The 13116-nt window shown below is 38.6% G+C and overlaps 2 protein-coding genes across 4 annotated transcripts in view; both read left to right on the forward strand.

The window, feature by feature from the left end:
• Positions 1–1768, forward strand: part of cryba2b (crystallin, beta A2b) — a 3190-nt gene extending 1422 nt beyond the window's left edge. Inside the window, exons 3-5 of the mRNA XM_039817042.1 lie at positions 744–885; positions 985–1127; positions 1396–1768. Of these exons, the coding sequence (XP_039672976.1) occupies positions 744–885; positions 985–1127; positions 1396–1543 (433 nt within the window). The 3' untranslated portion in view covers positions 1544–1768. The remainder of the gene's footprint in view (positions 1–743; positions 886–984; positions 1128–1395) is intronic.
• A 2388-nt stretch (positions 1769–4156) lies between these two features.
• Positions 4157–9944, forward strand: fev (FEV transcription factor, ETS family member). 3 transcript variants are annotated; one of them, XM_039817213.1, is made up of 4 exons: positions 4157–4217; positions 4672–5070; positions 7645–7716; positions 9325–9944. In XM_039817213.1, the coding sequence occupies exons 2-4, from the start codon at positions 5034–5036 to the stop codon at positions 9864–9866; spliced, it is 651 nt and encodes a 216-aa protein (XP_039673147.1). In that variant the 5' UTR covers positions 4157–4217; positions 4672–5033; the 3' UTR covers positions 9867–9944. The 3 variants fall into 3 exon arrangements, with proteins under 3 accessions (XP_039673147.1, XP_039673148.1, XP_039673145.1); XM_039817214.1 differs by having other exon boundaries at positions 4672–5061; XM_039817211.1 differs by lacking the exons at positions 4157–4217; positions 4672–5070 and adding an exon at positions 6245–6929.
• The last annotated feature ends 3172 nt before the right edge of the window (positions 9945–13116 follow it).

The raw sequence follows: 13116 nt of genomic DNA on the forward strand, positions 1-13116 counted from the left end.
CGATTTGCTAGAATCTGGTTAAATGTGTACCTATAGCTGCATACTGTATTAGAGTAATATTGAGAGTGAGTTTAATTTTCACAGTATGTTGGTCCGCAGTCTTCCTCAAATATCTTATTAAATACACAATGCTGCTTTAAAAAAGAGCATTTTTTTTTACAATTCTAATTTTATCTGCTTGAAAAAGTATGCTTAAAACACACACGACTCAAACACTGACTCTACTCAACAACAAGTAGAAAAGGCAGAATGACAAAAAACATAAATTAAAGCCTACTGTGTTAGATTGCATTGCTACTTGGCATGTATTGTTTTCATGTGTGTGCACGCATGCATCCAAGTGTGTCCCTGTTGTGTGATATGAGTTGGCTGTGTGCAGCTGGCGGCTGTGAGCCAGAATGGCTGACTGACTGACTGGCGATCAGATAAGAAGCCCTGGGTGCAGCAGCGTTAGCAGCAGCAGTATTTCATGTTTGCTTTGTGCTCCCAGTAACAAAAGAAGCTGCATGTTGCTTTCACTCCAGGCCATTGTGTGGGCGTTGGACTCTATTGTATAACGAAAATGACAGTTTCAGTGTCAAAACTTTGCATTTAGTGGTTCATTATTGTGTTTTGTTTGTATTCTATTAATTTATTTTTGTATTATCTGCTCCTTTAACCTCAAAATGTCGATCCTCTTCCTTCTTTCTTTTTCCCTCTTTCCCCTTCCTTGTCTCTCTCCGCCTCACCTTTCCACTGTCTAGTTGGGTGGGTTATGAGTACCCAGAGTTCCAGGGACAGCAGTTTATCCTGGAGAAGGGAGACTACCCTCGCTACGAGGCCTGGAGTGGAAACAGCAGCTACAGAACCGAGCACATGCTTTCCTTCAGACCCATCAAGTGCGCTGTAAGTTACCACATCCTTCCATTCATCCTTTTTTCTCTTTTTAGCTTCTGTCGACTGCTATAAGTGGCATATTTACCTGCTCCGTCTCTTCCGCTGCAGAACCACAGTGACAGCAAGGTGACCCTGTACGAGTGTGAGGACTTCCAGGGCCGTAAGTTTGAGATGTGCGATGACTACCCCTCCCTACAGGCCATGGGCTGGTGCAGCAAGGAGGTTCCCTCCATCAAAGTCAACTCAGGAGCGTAAGTTATACATCTTCCTCTCAGTTTTTTGTAACTCTTTTGTGTCTATCTCTGTCTCCTGTTTTTCTCTTTTGCAGCATCCAATCACCAAACCATAAAAAAAACAAAAGAAAAACAGACACCAAAACAGCTATATAAACTCTGTTTGGGACAGGCTCTGCAGTTTGACTGAATCTGCTGAAATAATATTGATCTTACTGTTTAAATGGTAAATTGTATTCTGTTATCTGTCTTTGACTCACCCCCCCCCCCCTCTCTCTCTCTGCAGCTGGGTTGCCTACCAGTTCCCTGGTTACCGTGGCTACCAGTACATCCTGGAGAGAGACAGACACCAAGGCGAGTACAGACACTACAACGAGTACAGCACCCAGGCTCACACCAACCAGGTGCAGTCCATTCGTAGGATCCAGCACTAAGCCTTCATTCTGCCTGCCTGACCTAACCTGAAACAAAAAAACTCTCCCCGAAACCCCTTCCTCAACTTGAACCCCCGGACACACCGCTGTCACAGAACAGTAGATGGACAAACTCTTTCTATCACTCTGTGGCTCTGCATGTATGGATATCTAAGTACCTACTTCTTCTACCATGCTAAAACATGTTCTTGAAATAGGAAATAAAGGCTTTTCTTCAAAACTAGAGACTGTTTGTCGGTATTCCTTTTTCTTTTTACAATGAAAATGATCACCATAAATAAATAAATCACAATCTGATTGGCTACATTAAGCTGTCAATCATGTTGCACCTTGGTTAATGACAGTCATGGCACAGGTGCACAAGCATTGCAAAATCAGAGACCCTCATTCTCTTTTAGCTTCATAGAGCAGGCTGTTATCTGAGAGAGTTTTTGCTTTTTATTTATTTAAAGGACATATTTAGCCTTGTAGTTAACATATATAGAAATATTTGACTCAAATCTCTCTGTTAGGCTTGAGGATGTATAACATTGTTCTTGTTGGATTGTATTCTTATTTCCAATAAACAAGAGCACATAATCACAATGTTCTATTATTTGTTCTCCGACTGTTACAATCACTATTTGCCAAAACGACCAGTAAAGCAAGGAGCTGTAAGAAAAAGCAGCAGATAATCTGGTTGGCCATTATGGAACCACTGTCTGTCTAATTGCCAATCAATTACTCGACAAACACATTATGCATTTAAGTAAAACATTTAATACGAATCTCCTTTTGAAAATAGAATCAACTCAAACTCAAGTTCTCTTGCTCTTGCTTGCTTTGCCTGTTTGCAAAAAGTACCAAAAGCCATAAGAACAAAAACAAAGCCAGACACAGAGGGACAATATATTACTGTAAATACCTCCAAGGGCTCACAAAGACACAGAAACTCCAGCTGACCCGTGGTGTCGGCACACGTGCAGCCGTCCTTATTTAAACTGTTTCACTTTATTAAGCAATTCAAAAGAGGCCAGCAAAGGTCCTTTGAGAGACAAATGTCATGCACGTAATCAAGTGAAAAAGAGAGGGCTCTCTGCGCTTCTGCAATCCACAACAATCCGGTGCAACCAGGGCAGGACAAAAAAAGAATCGCCGCGTTGCAAAACAAATTTTTACTTTTTTTTTTTTTTTAAAAAAAAAAAATTTTTTAAAAATAAGGCATATTACGCCAAAATAAAAATTTTTTTTAGGCACGTACGTTCACAACAAAGTTTGGAAGCTGTGCGACATAAACCGCCAACTTGACTCTCAACCGTCATATTCATGAAACACACTTATTCATGCATTGCTACTTACTACTGTATCGTTGCCAGCCTGTGAAAACCATGTCCAAAACAAATCAAAGTACATGCATTATCAAACAGGTCTGTTCTCTGTGAGTAAGCCCAATGTTGTTACTTTTTGTGTCAAAGGTAGAACATTTAAAACTATAAAGTTTAGCTAAGAAATTTCACCAAATTTGTAGGTAAATGGTTTCAATGATTTCAATGAATAATTTTACGATTGATTAACCTAAGTGAAGAGTGCTGTAGGAAAACCTGGAAATGAGTTAGCATTTTTGCACTTCTGGTTCCCCCGTCTTGAAGTCAATGGGTTTTTTTGTATGTTTTTTTTTCAGATGCCTAAAAAATAAGGCCTGTGGTTAACACAAGCTTGAGAGATTTTGTCTTTAAAAAAAAGTGGTTGCTACCAAGTGGCTAAATGAGAGGTTGCTGGGGGACATTAAACATCACCCTCAGCTTAGTGGCGGTGACGTTGAAGTCATGTGACCGAGGTGTTCGTTTATAGCCGTAATGTTTTTTTACTTTGCGTTTTACTCCTTCTACGGTTGCAGTTACGCTTCTAGAATCATGAAAGTGGTTACATTTGTGAAGATTATCTTGCTGAACAAAATGTATGTGTCATCAACTTTTGTTTGCTACAGAGTTTAGGCTATTTTCTGCAATAGACCAAAAATCCATTGGAAAAATCCCATTGGCTTTTTGTTGAGGGAACCAGGGCGATGCTAACTTCCCGGTTGGCCTAGAAAAAAATCCTTATTACATCTTTACAAATCACAAAGGTGGTGACGTTAATGTAGCAGTCAAGTAAGGATTGCTAAGCTGAAACTACTGAAACTTAACATCAGAAAGAGGCCTTCAGTATTCTGAAAACTGAATAAACTAGAAAGGACCATAAAGTTTGATATCATTTCTGAAAATAAAAAAAACAAACTCTCATTCACACACAACAACCCTGGTTCATATATTTTGATGATTTATTTCCACACAACAACCCTTTAAAAGTCTAGTAGCTCAGCATTTCTTTTTTTTTTATTGTAATGTGGCTACATGATGTTTATCTTACAGTCACATGCCGGCATCCTGGAGTGTGTTTACCTCCACACACACTCCTCCTGTTGGTCCAGGACGTCGGATTCCGCGTTACACGCCCACAAGCCTGCACCGGCTCACTGTCCCACACCCAAAAAAAACAGGATCTTTTAATAAATGTGTAACCGTGCACACACACCTTTCTCAAATATACATTCCTCTGCAGACTGATTAAAGCAGCTGCACCGTGGCTTATAGAGGAGTGACACTTGAACAGTGTAAGCAGCAAACTCCTTGGCCACCCAGATCAGAGCCCCAAGGTAAGTTTAAGGCTTTACAGAGGAACTTTGGATTGATTCTTGATGACAGCTATTATTTAATGAGGGTGGTGTGGTTAATTTCTTAACTAAAATGTGTTACGCAAGGTTTTTAACAAGAATGTGTTAAACCGATGACATGATGCCAGTCTGAATGTTTTTATCCACGTAGTCACACAATGACTAGCCACTGTGAGGCTTACATTTAAACAACTATAGGCTGAATTAGGATTTATGTTTATTAATGGGATTTATGCATTGTTTCATTTCATGCACGCCTCAGTTTTTCATGCAGACTATTAAACATCAGACATACATGACTTGACGTACAGGAACTACATAGCCTAGATCAACAAGTAGCAACAACTTGATGTGATTATTTGTTAATTACAGTAATAAGCAAAGAAATGAATGCTTTTCCGATGTTTTTTATATATTTGTTTTTTCTTTTTATCAGTGGATTTCTTGCCTTCTTCACTGACTGACTGGAGGTTACCCACCTATTTATCTCCCACTGCATCAGTAGATACAGTCTTGTTTTCGAGGCTTGTTTTAAGTTGCCTGCGACTCGTACTTGGACACAGGCAGCTAAAGCAAGTCTGGGACGCTAGAGACACACCTACAAAGCCCAGGCCAGAGTGAATGCTGCCATGTGAAGAATGAAAAATCCAGGAGGAAGGGAAATGGGAAATATACTATTTGCTAATAAATTCCGCATTAATCGGTTGCACAACATTTTCTCCTTTGGCTGAGAGGCAAAACCTAGAACCTATGTTACAGTAAAATGCTGTAAACTAAACAGGACAAGTCTGATGCAATATGAGTTTGCAAAGCAAAGCCTCATTATGTAAGACAGGTACTTAAATATTTAACTATGTCATACAAATGCTGTATACAGCATGCAGTGTACTCGGTTAGCTTTGTGTGTTTTCTGAGCTCAGTCAGGTGTCACATTATAGATCAAACGCTAAAATAGATTATGAATGATAAGCAGACAGTTTACTTTCGGCTCAGTCAACACAGATATGCAAAGTACGATTTGAATTAAAGGGTCAAGTGATTATTTCCTGTGGGTAAATGTATTGTAGCATGTATTTCAAGGTACTATTTCTAGTTTAAAATGATTAAATAATTGTTTGTGAGTTTGGCAGAACTCTTTTTGATTCTTGAAACCATGATACCTTTTTCAAAATGTCCACCTTTTCCAAGGGAAAGCTCTAGGAGCAATCTGACAGAACTGAAAGTGAATTGATTTAGATTCCTGCTGTAGCACAGATCAGCCTGTGTCTCTTCATGTCATGACCATAGACTGTATAAGGTCATGACAGCATTTTCAACTAGACAAAACTACACAGGATGTCAGAGAGTTCACTTTCTCCTTTAAGACATTTTTTTTTATTGTTGTTATTCTATTGGTCTTTTTGCCATGATTAGATCACAATTAGTGGAATTATACAAGGAAACAAGAGAAAAAGGGCACGCAACAAATGTCCCAGAATTCAACCGAGGATGTTGCATTTACGTGGTACACATCGTAAAACACGGATCCTTTCGCAAACTTTTATCATGCCAGGGTTTTTGTCACACTTACAAAATACATGAAGTTCCTCTTTAAATGTATATGTGTTGCTTTTTAACTACTCAACATGCTCTTCAGAGCAGAGAAATAGACTATAATAACATAGTCCTGGATTCATGAACACTATTAGAGAGAGCATGATGTGTTAAACTCATAGGGAATATCAATCAGTGTCTAACACTTATTCAAATGGAAATTAATCACACTGTGGTGCTGTTCCAACAGCCTCATACGTGTCTGGAATGTCAACATTATTTGCACCTAAATGTAATGTTTGTTTAGTTGTTCTATCCGGATATAACCACAGTTTCAATGATAATATTGAAAATGTACAAAGGGCGTTAAGACTATATATACTCCAGTAGCACATTATAGAAAGTGAAAACTGTGTTCAGCCTGTTTTTACGGTCCACGCCAGAATGGGGCAGGGGATGGGGAAAGCACATAAAGCTTCACACAGTCCACTGGCTCTGAAAAACACAAGAATTAGAAACATATGATAACGCCAGTGAGCATCAGAAGCCATGGTTTGAAAGTTACAACCTCATTACCCTCAGATAGAGGCTATATAACCTTAAACCCACAAACAGAAGGTTAGGGGGGGATGAAATGTTCTGCTTTCTCATGTGCACTGAAGCGTGCTTTTCAAGGTAAATATTCTTTCCCCAACATGAAATAGGTCTTTTTTGTTTGCCGAGAGGTAAAGAGGCGGAAAAGTGAGGAGGATCTGAACTGGTTTCCATGTCAAACACTTCAATTCACCATAGAAACTCAGATCTTAACGCGGAAACTTTATTAAACTGTGATGGTGGATTGATAAGGGCCCAATTTCTATCGGCCCCTTTTTTATTGTGGGCACCAGGCGAGCTGACAGAGGTAAATTGCTCTTTTAATTAAAGCAATGCACTAGGGGAAATTGCTGTCTGAATATTGTCTCAGAGATGGGGGCCAGTGACAGTTGCCTGGAAACTTCAATCTGTCCACCCGCATTTATTCCAGATCACAGTTATGAGATAAAGTTTAATAAAAATCTTTTCCTCCGCCACCAACGAAATGAAATCCAACCCATTCTGAACAAGCGAACACAATGAGACAGGACTGCGGAGGAAACCTCATGTTCAACATGTATCTCTCAGGTTCGTCATTTTGTCCCGTGGAGAATTATAGAAAGAGGTGCTTATAATTCTTTAAATTGTGCCGGGTGTCGGTGTCCCCGAGGCAGCAGCGATGCTCCGTTACAGGGCACAGCATTGTTCAGCCGTTTCAATCTCAAAGCCCGTCTGCTCTTTTGTCGGAAATCGGAAATCCTTTTTCCTGGACGCGTTTCCTGGCTTCCCGGAGAGGAGACCGCCAAGACGACATGCTTCTTGCATCAGACTGCGACTGGACGAGGATACAATTAGGATTTTTCATCAATTTTACCTTTAGGATAGATTTTTTTTTTTTTTTTTTTTTCAATTGTTAAACATTTCAATTTAGTTTGAACCGTATACGCACCGGCCTGGTCAATTTTTCAGCATCTTTTTCCAACAGTGTTTAATTTCTGAAACAACACCTGATGAAATATACTCTCCCCCACCCCCCCCCCCCTGAAAACAGACTTTATATTTATTCCATTCGCCTGGTTTTCATTGTTCCAACTTGGTCTTGCGTGTTAAAGGATATGCAATTCATTTCTAGAACATTATTGGACATAAGTGAATTTGTTTATTAACTCAGCAAAGCAAGATTAGAATAAAAGAGTATCCTAAACTGTTTCCTCAAAAATGTATCATTTATAGACATAGATATGAAGATAACAGGATGTACAGACAGCTGGTGATGCTGACCATGTGTCTGTTTTGATTTCAGATCCGACAGAAAATCTGTCGAAGGAAAGCAAAGGGACATCTTGGGGTCCAATAAACACAGGAGTGCAAAAAGGTAAGAGAATAAACTGCCTGGACACTGTATTACATATCGTTGTATCACTATGTAGGGCGAAGGTATTTCATATTAATTAGCTTATTATGAAAGGATGGAAGTCTTAACACAATATTCGAAAAATATTCGATGAGGAAATAACAATACAAGAAATAATAAAAATGCTGAGTGGTGGTCCTATTATTTAACATTGAAGAAAAGCCTCTGAGGCGAATTTTTTGGCAAGAGTATAACAAAACTGACTTGGGAAAAATAAAATTCGAAGGAATAATTCGATGAATCTATAAAGTTATCACGTATGAAGAAAAAAAATCCCTAATTATTATAGCAGGATTAGAGTTAAAAGCTCATTTAATTTCATTTTCATTTGTGTTTTTGTTCTAAGTCTAATTGATATGTAAAACCACAGCTTTCTGAATCCATGCTCTCAGTTTGCAGCTGCATTATGTTTGTTGGTCACAGATAATATATATGATTTGTTTTCAATTAATCGAGTTATTCGTGTCACCCCATTATGGGCTTTGCACCCCCAAATTGTTTTGTCTCAAAATGTATCTCATCCATCCCTAGGCTCGAAAGTAAAATGTAAAAAAAGAAGAAATGAACTAAATCGAATAGCCTACATAATACATGATAGAATAAAAATAAAAGGCCAGAATCCTTCTGCCGTTCGTCCACAGCTCAGTGGTACTGATTTCATTCCACTGTGACAGAGCGCTAATAGACTTAAATGGACATTAACAGCTCTCAAAGCAGGTGCGAAGGACAAAACACAGTTTATTACGTTTAAATATATATATATATATTACTATAAAAAAAAAATATTTTTTAAACGTAAAAGACATGTTGACTAACCACTATGAGCACCTAAATTATATTTAAAATGATGAATGAATAAATTAAAGAATTCCATGTTTAAAAATACACTTGATATACTTTACACCTATGGGCTATCCAAGGAAAAATGAATCGGCTCAAGATGTACAGTTTTAATTCAAAGCATATACAGTACATGAACGTGTCTGTAATTGCATATATATACATTTTTTTAACTTTTAGTCTGCAATTTGCCTTGAAAAAACAAGGTTGTGGCAACAGTTGCTGACAATATTATTAATATGGTTTGATAAAAGTGATAAAAGGCCAAAGGGTCTAACCCCCCCCCCAAACGTTTTGCATTGCATTAATGCATATTTCCATGTGGTATCACAACAAAAGAATGACTGGTTATGTTTAATCGATTTATCAATTGAGTTTGTGAGATGTTCTCATCTTTACCATCAACTGAACGGTTAGATCGTCATATTAAAGTCATTTCCAGCCTGAACTCTTTTAAAAAGAGCATCAAGGTCTGGTTACTAGAGAGGGTTGCGGAATAGATTAAAGGGCAAGTTACTATTTATATTTAAGAAAAATGTTTTTATGTTATGTCATTGAGTATCTTGTCTTGTCCTGATGTGTGTTGAGGACCACAATGGAAATAAGTCTTGGACTTTATTGTGTTTTTATCCTCGATTGTATTTGATGTCCTTTTGTCATGTGTAGGGCACTCTCTTACAATTAAATAAAATCAAAATCAAAATCAAACGGTCCCCGTGTCCCCTTCAGGCAGCGGGCAGATCCAGCTGTGGCAGTTCCTGCTGGAGCTGCTCTCTGACAGCACCAACATATCGTGCATCGCCTGGGAGGGCACCAACGGCGAGTTCAAGCTCATCGATCCGGACGAGGTGGCTCGGCGCTGGGGGGAGCGCAAAAGCAAACCCAACATGAACTACGACAAGCTGAGCCGGGCTCTGCGCTACTACTATGACAAAAACATCATGACCAAAGTCCACGGCAAGCGCTATGCCTACAAGTTTGATTTCCACGGCTTGGCGCAGGTGTGCCAGCCGTCCACCACGGAGCAGGCCATCTACAAGTTTCAGGGGAACTTCTCCCCGATTCCATTCACCGGGATTTCCAAACTGAACCTTGTGGCTCCCGGCGTGGGGCCGTCGGGTTTCTCCTACTGGCCCGGTTCCCCTCCGGCGGCTCTGTATCACAGCCACAGCCTGCAGCCGCCGGGGCCCTTCGGCACCGTGTCTCCGTCCCACATCAGCTGCGTCAACAACATCAACAGCCTGACCAACATCAACAATCATTACAACTGACTCTTAATGCATCTTTTAGGCCAACTGGAGATATATAGGCTAGACACCGCAGGTAATACAGCAACGAACGAAGAGAGGTGACAAAGAGCAAGGACAGCTCGGTTTTGGTAATTTCCAGGTGAATATATGCTACAATATTGATTTTGTTAGAAATTATGTTTTTAAATATTGACACGTAACGATTGTTTTAACAGCATAGGCTACATTTCATCGCGCAATTATGGAGCTGCAGTCATGCTGCTGAGACCACGACTGTATGGAAGCAAGACGTCTAAAAATGTGCAGCCTACATAAACCAACATCATTTAGACCATTTCAACCTTTAAACCAAGACATATTTCACGAGCGAATTATTTGGCCTAAATCCACCAATGGCCGCCTCTCAAATTAAGCACAGTGATTTGAACTTTTACGCGCGGTATTTTAATAATTGTTTTAGTTAAATAATAAGCTAAATAATAATAGGCTACCCCAAATATGAAATGTCCTAATTTCAGCAACGATCTGTGAAATTAAACCGGAAATCAACAATTTCCATGTGGGGAGGGAGGTTTTCGAAATGAACAATGTATAAATAAAAAAAAAAAAAAGATAATAAAATCAGTCAGTTTTGTACCTATCAGTTCTTTTCTGTTCCTTTGCTGCCTCTCATCCTGCCTCCTTGAGTCCTTTGGTTGTTTTTACATACAGGTGGGTGTATTTCCACCAATTTGGGAGCAAATCACCACGTTATTTCTGGACTGTTGGCGCCATCTCGGGGTTGTAGAATGGCCTAGTTGGACTTCATGATTTTTATTTTTTATTTTACTAAATATCACCACTTGAAAACAGTCACCTGAAATATATTGTCACTTTAATCACTGGTTGCTTAGAAATCCGATTACGCATAGCCATTTCTGTACAAGAAAATCAAACTTGCAATAAAAATAAAACCAGTAGGCTACAGAGGTACACGGTTGTCATTCTGTGTAAAATAGGCTCTGACGCGAACAGTTACTAACACTGTGAATTCATGAACTACTCTGTAAATACTATAGTGTAGAGAAAGGCTCGCTGCTTTTTAGTGATTTTGGATTGAATTACATTGTATTCATCCACACAGCTTCTTGCTGTAAAACAGCTGTAACAATACAAAACACCCAATAAAGTAAATAAAAACAGACTGTAATAAATAAATAAATGTCTTTGTCGGTATGTGTTTGAATCATGTGTTGATTGCCCTTTCTTTCAGTCTCAACACCAGTGTGTGCCACATTACCATCCATGCTCACACTAGCTGTGCTGTCAGAGTTCTTGCTGTCTCAAGTGTTTCCACAAAACGAGTATTTTCAAATGGGTTTGCATTCATACTCTTTGGAATTTTAATAAATAAACGAATGATGATGATGATGATGATGATGATGATGATGATGATGATGATGATGATGATAATGAAAAATAGTTCCACGACAAGATTTGAAACCACAGAAATGTTCACTCATGGTGGACACAGTAATCTGAAGTGTTGGAGTTTTGAAGCACGCCGTTGATTTGCCAGCTGATTCAACCCAAATGATCTGCCAACAATGCCGACAATCTACAAAACAACAAAACATACACCATTCATTTTTTTAAAGGTCAGCTGTAAATCTGTACCTGGCTTAAAGTGACTCGTTTTGTTTGCCAAGGCATGCAGAAAAAAAATATAATAAGGCGCCAGTCATAAATTCAACATTTAATACTTTTAATATAAAAGGTCGACTTACACAGATGCAATGCAGATGTGGCTTAGCTTTGATGAAAAGGATGCATATTGAGATATTTGCCTTGGCATTGCTGAAGAACGTAATAGATTACAAGTGGAGGTAGGTAATGTGTCAGGAACAAATCCCAATCAGCTATAATATGTTGTCTAAATAAAATGAAATGTAACAATTACCATTCATTGTAAGATACTAGTGTATTTTGAAATGCCAGCATCATTGATCACACTGCTTTAAACGTTTTTATCAATAAGATTGACACAGTAGAAAATTAACAACTTCATGTTTGCTGTATTACATGCGGATTTCATAAGTAGTCGTTATTTGTTATCATGTTGGCCAAACAGTACTTTGTATGGCCTTGTTTGCTGATGTTGCTGCTCATGATATACTGTAGCATCGAGTGGTGACAAATTGTGACAGTAGATCTTGTCAGCCACGCGGGGGCGCAATAACTCTTCCAACATCTGTTTACATAACCAAGTGATAACAGAGTTGGTCTAATACAGATCATAGAAGCATCTGGAAAAAGCAGATTAATCCCAAATATCATTTTATCAGTGCAATTCTACAGAGATTAAAGTATGTCTGGGCTATGAGAAGCCGCCAAGGCCAGAATTGAATACTTCACTAACACATAAACGTACACTATTTTACCAATTAGCTGACTTTACTAGAAATGTGCGTGGAAGCCCGTTACCTTAAACAGTCTTAGCTTTTACACAAGGTGAAACTTAACAGGTCAAGTTGTATTAGAGTTTTTCTCAATCGCTAAAACACAATTTCTGATCCTTGCTCCATTTTCTGTACAACCTCATCTTCAAGCACTTTTTACAAAACCTCTGACTCCTCTCGCAAAATGAAACTTTTGCCTCAAAACCTGTGTTCGAAATCAAACACTGCTCTCAAATCATAAACAAAGTGATCAAATGATATACACTATCAATCAGTCAGTAAACAATACACCAAAAAAAATAGAAAACACATTATTCAAAACATATAGTTCTCAGGGAGAAGTATATTTTTAATCTCAAAACAAATCTCCTTGTACCCCTAATTTTACAGTACTGTATCCTGCATCTCACAAACTTGTCCTTTGTCTCTGTGATACAGTAATTCTTGTTCTTTGTTGATATGAACCTGCAACCAGTCAAAATCTATTGAGCAGTCAGTACTGTTAACAAATGGAAAGCACAATGTTCAGGGTCATACAATGTGTTCATTGTACAGTATACAGGCTACAATGCACTGTACTATAGTATACAATACTACAGTTTTTCTTTTCAAACTCCACATTTTCAAAACAGTTACAGTTTTTTCCAATTGCTAACACACTAAAATGACATGCATAGCACAATTATTTAAACTGACACACTGAGAGCAAAACCTCTTCTCAAGTCTCCAAAAGTCTGAACACATTTTCTGCTTTACACACTTTTTGCAATTCGAAATGGCACTTTTTAAATTTTTTTTCCAATTGCTTACACACAAAACCTTTTCATGTCACA

The sequence above is a fragment of the Perca fluviatilis genome, chromosome 12 (genome assembly GCF_010015445.1).
Source record: "Perca fluviatilis chromosome 12, GENO_Pfluv_1.0, whole genome shotgun sequence".
Classification (NCBI taxonomy): Eukaryota; Metazoa; Chordata; class Actinopteri; order Perciformes; family Percidae; genus Perca; species Perca fluviatilis.

Bases quoted from the DNA above. Each gene is read 5' to 3' on its own strand.
- fev (XM_039817211.1), top strand. From the start codon at position 6,881: ATGAGACAGGACTGCGGAGGAAACCTCATGTTCAACATGTATCTCTCA. The intron at 6,930-7,644 runs GTTCGTCATTTT...TTTTGATTTCAG, and splicing joins GTTCAACATGTATCTCTCAG to ATCCGACAGAAAATCTGTCG. The intron at 7,717-9,324 runs GTAAGAGAATAA...TGTCCCCTTCAG, and splicing joins AAACACAGGAGTGCAAAAAG to GCAGCGGGCAGATCCAGCTG.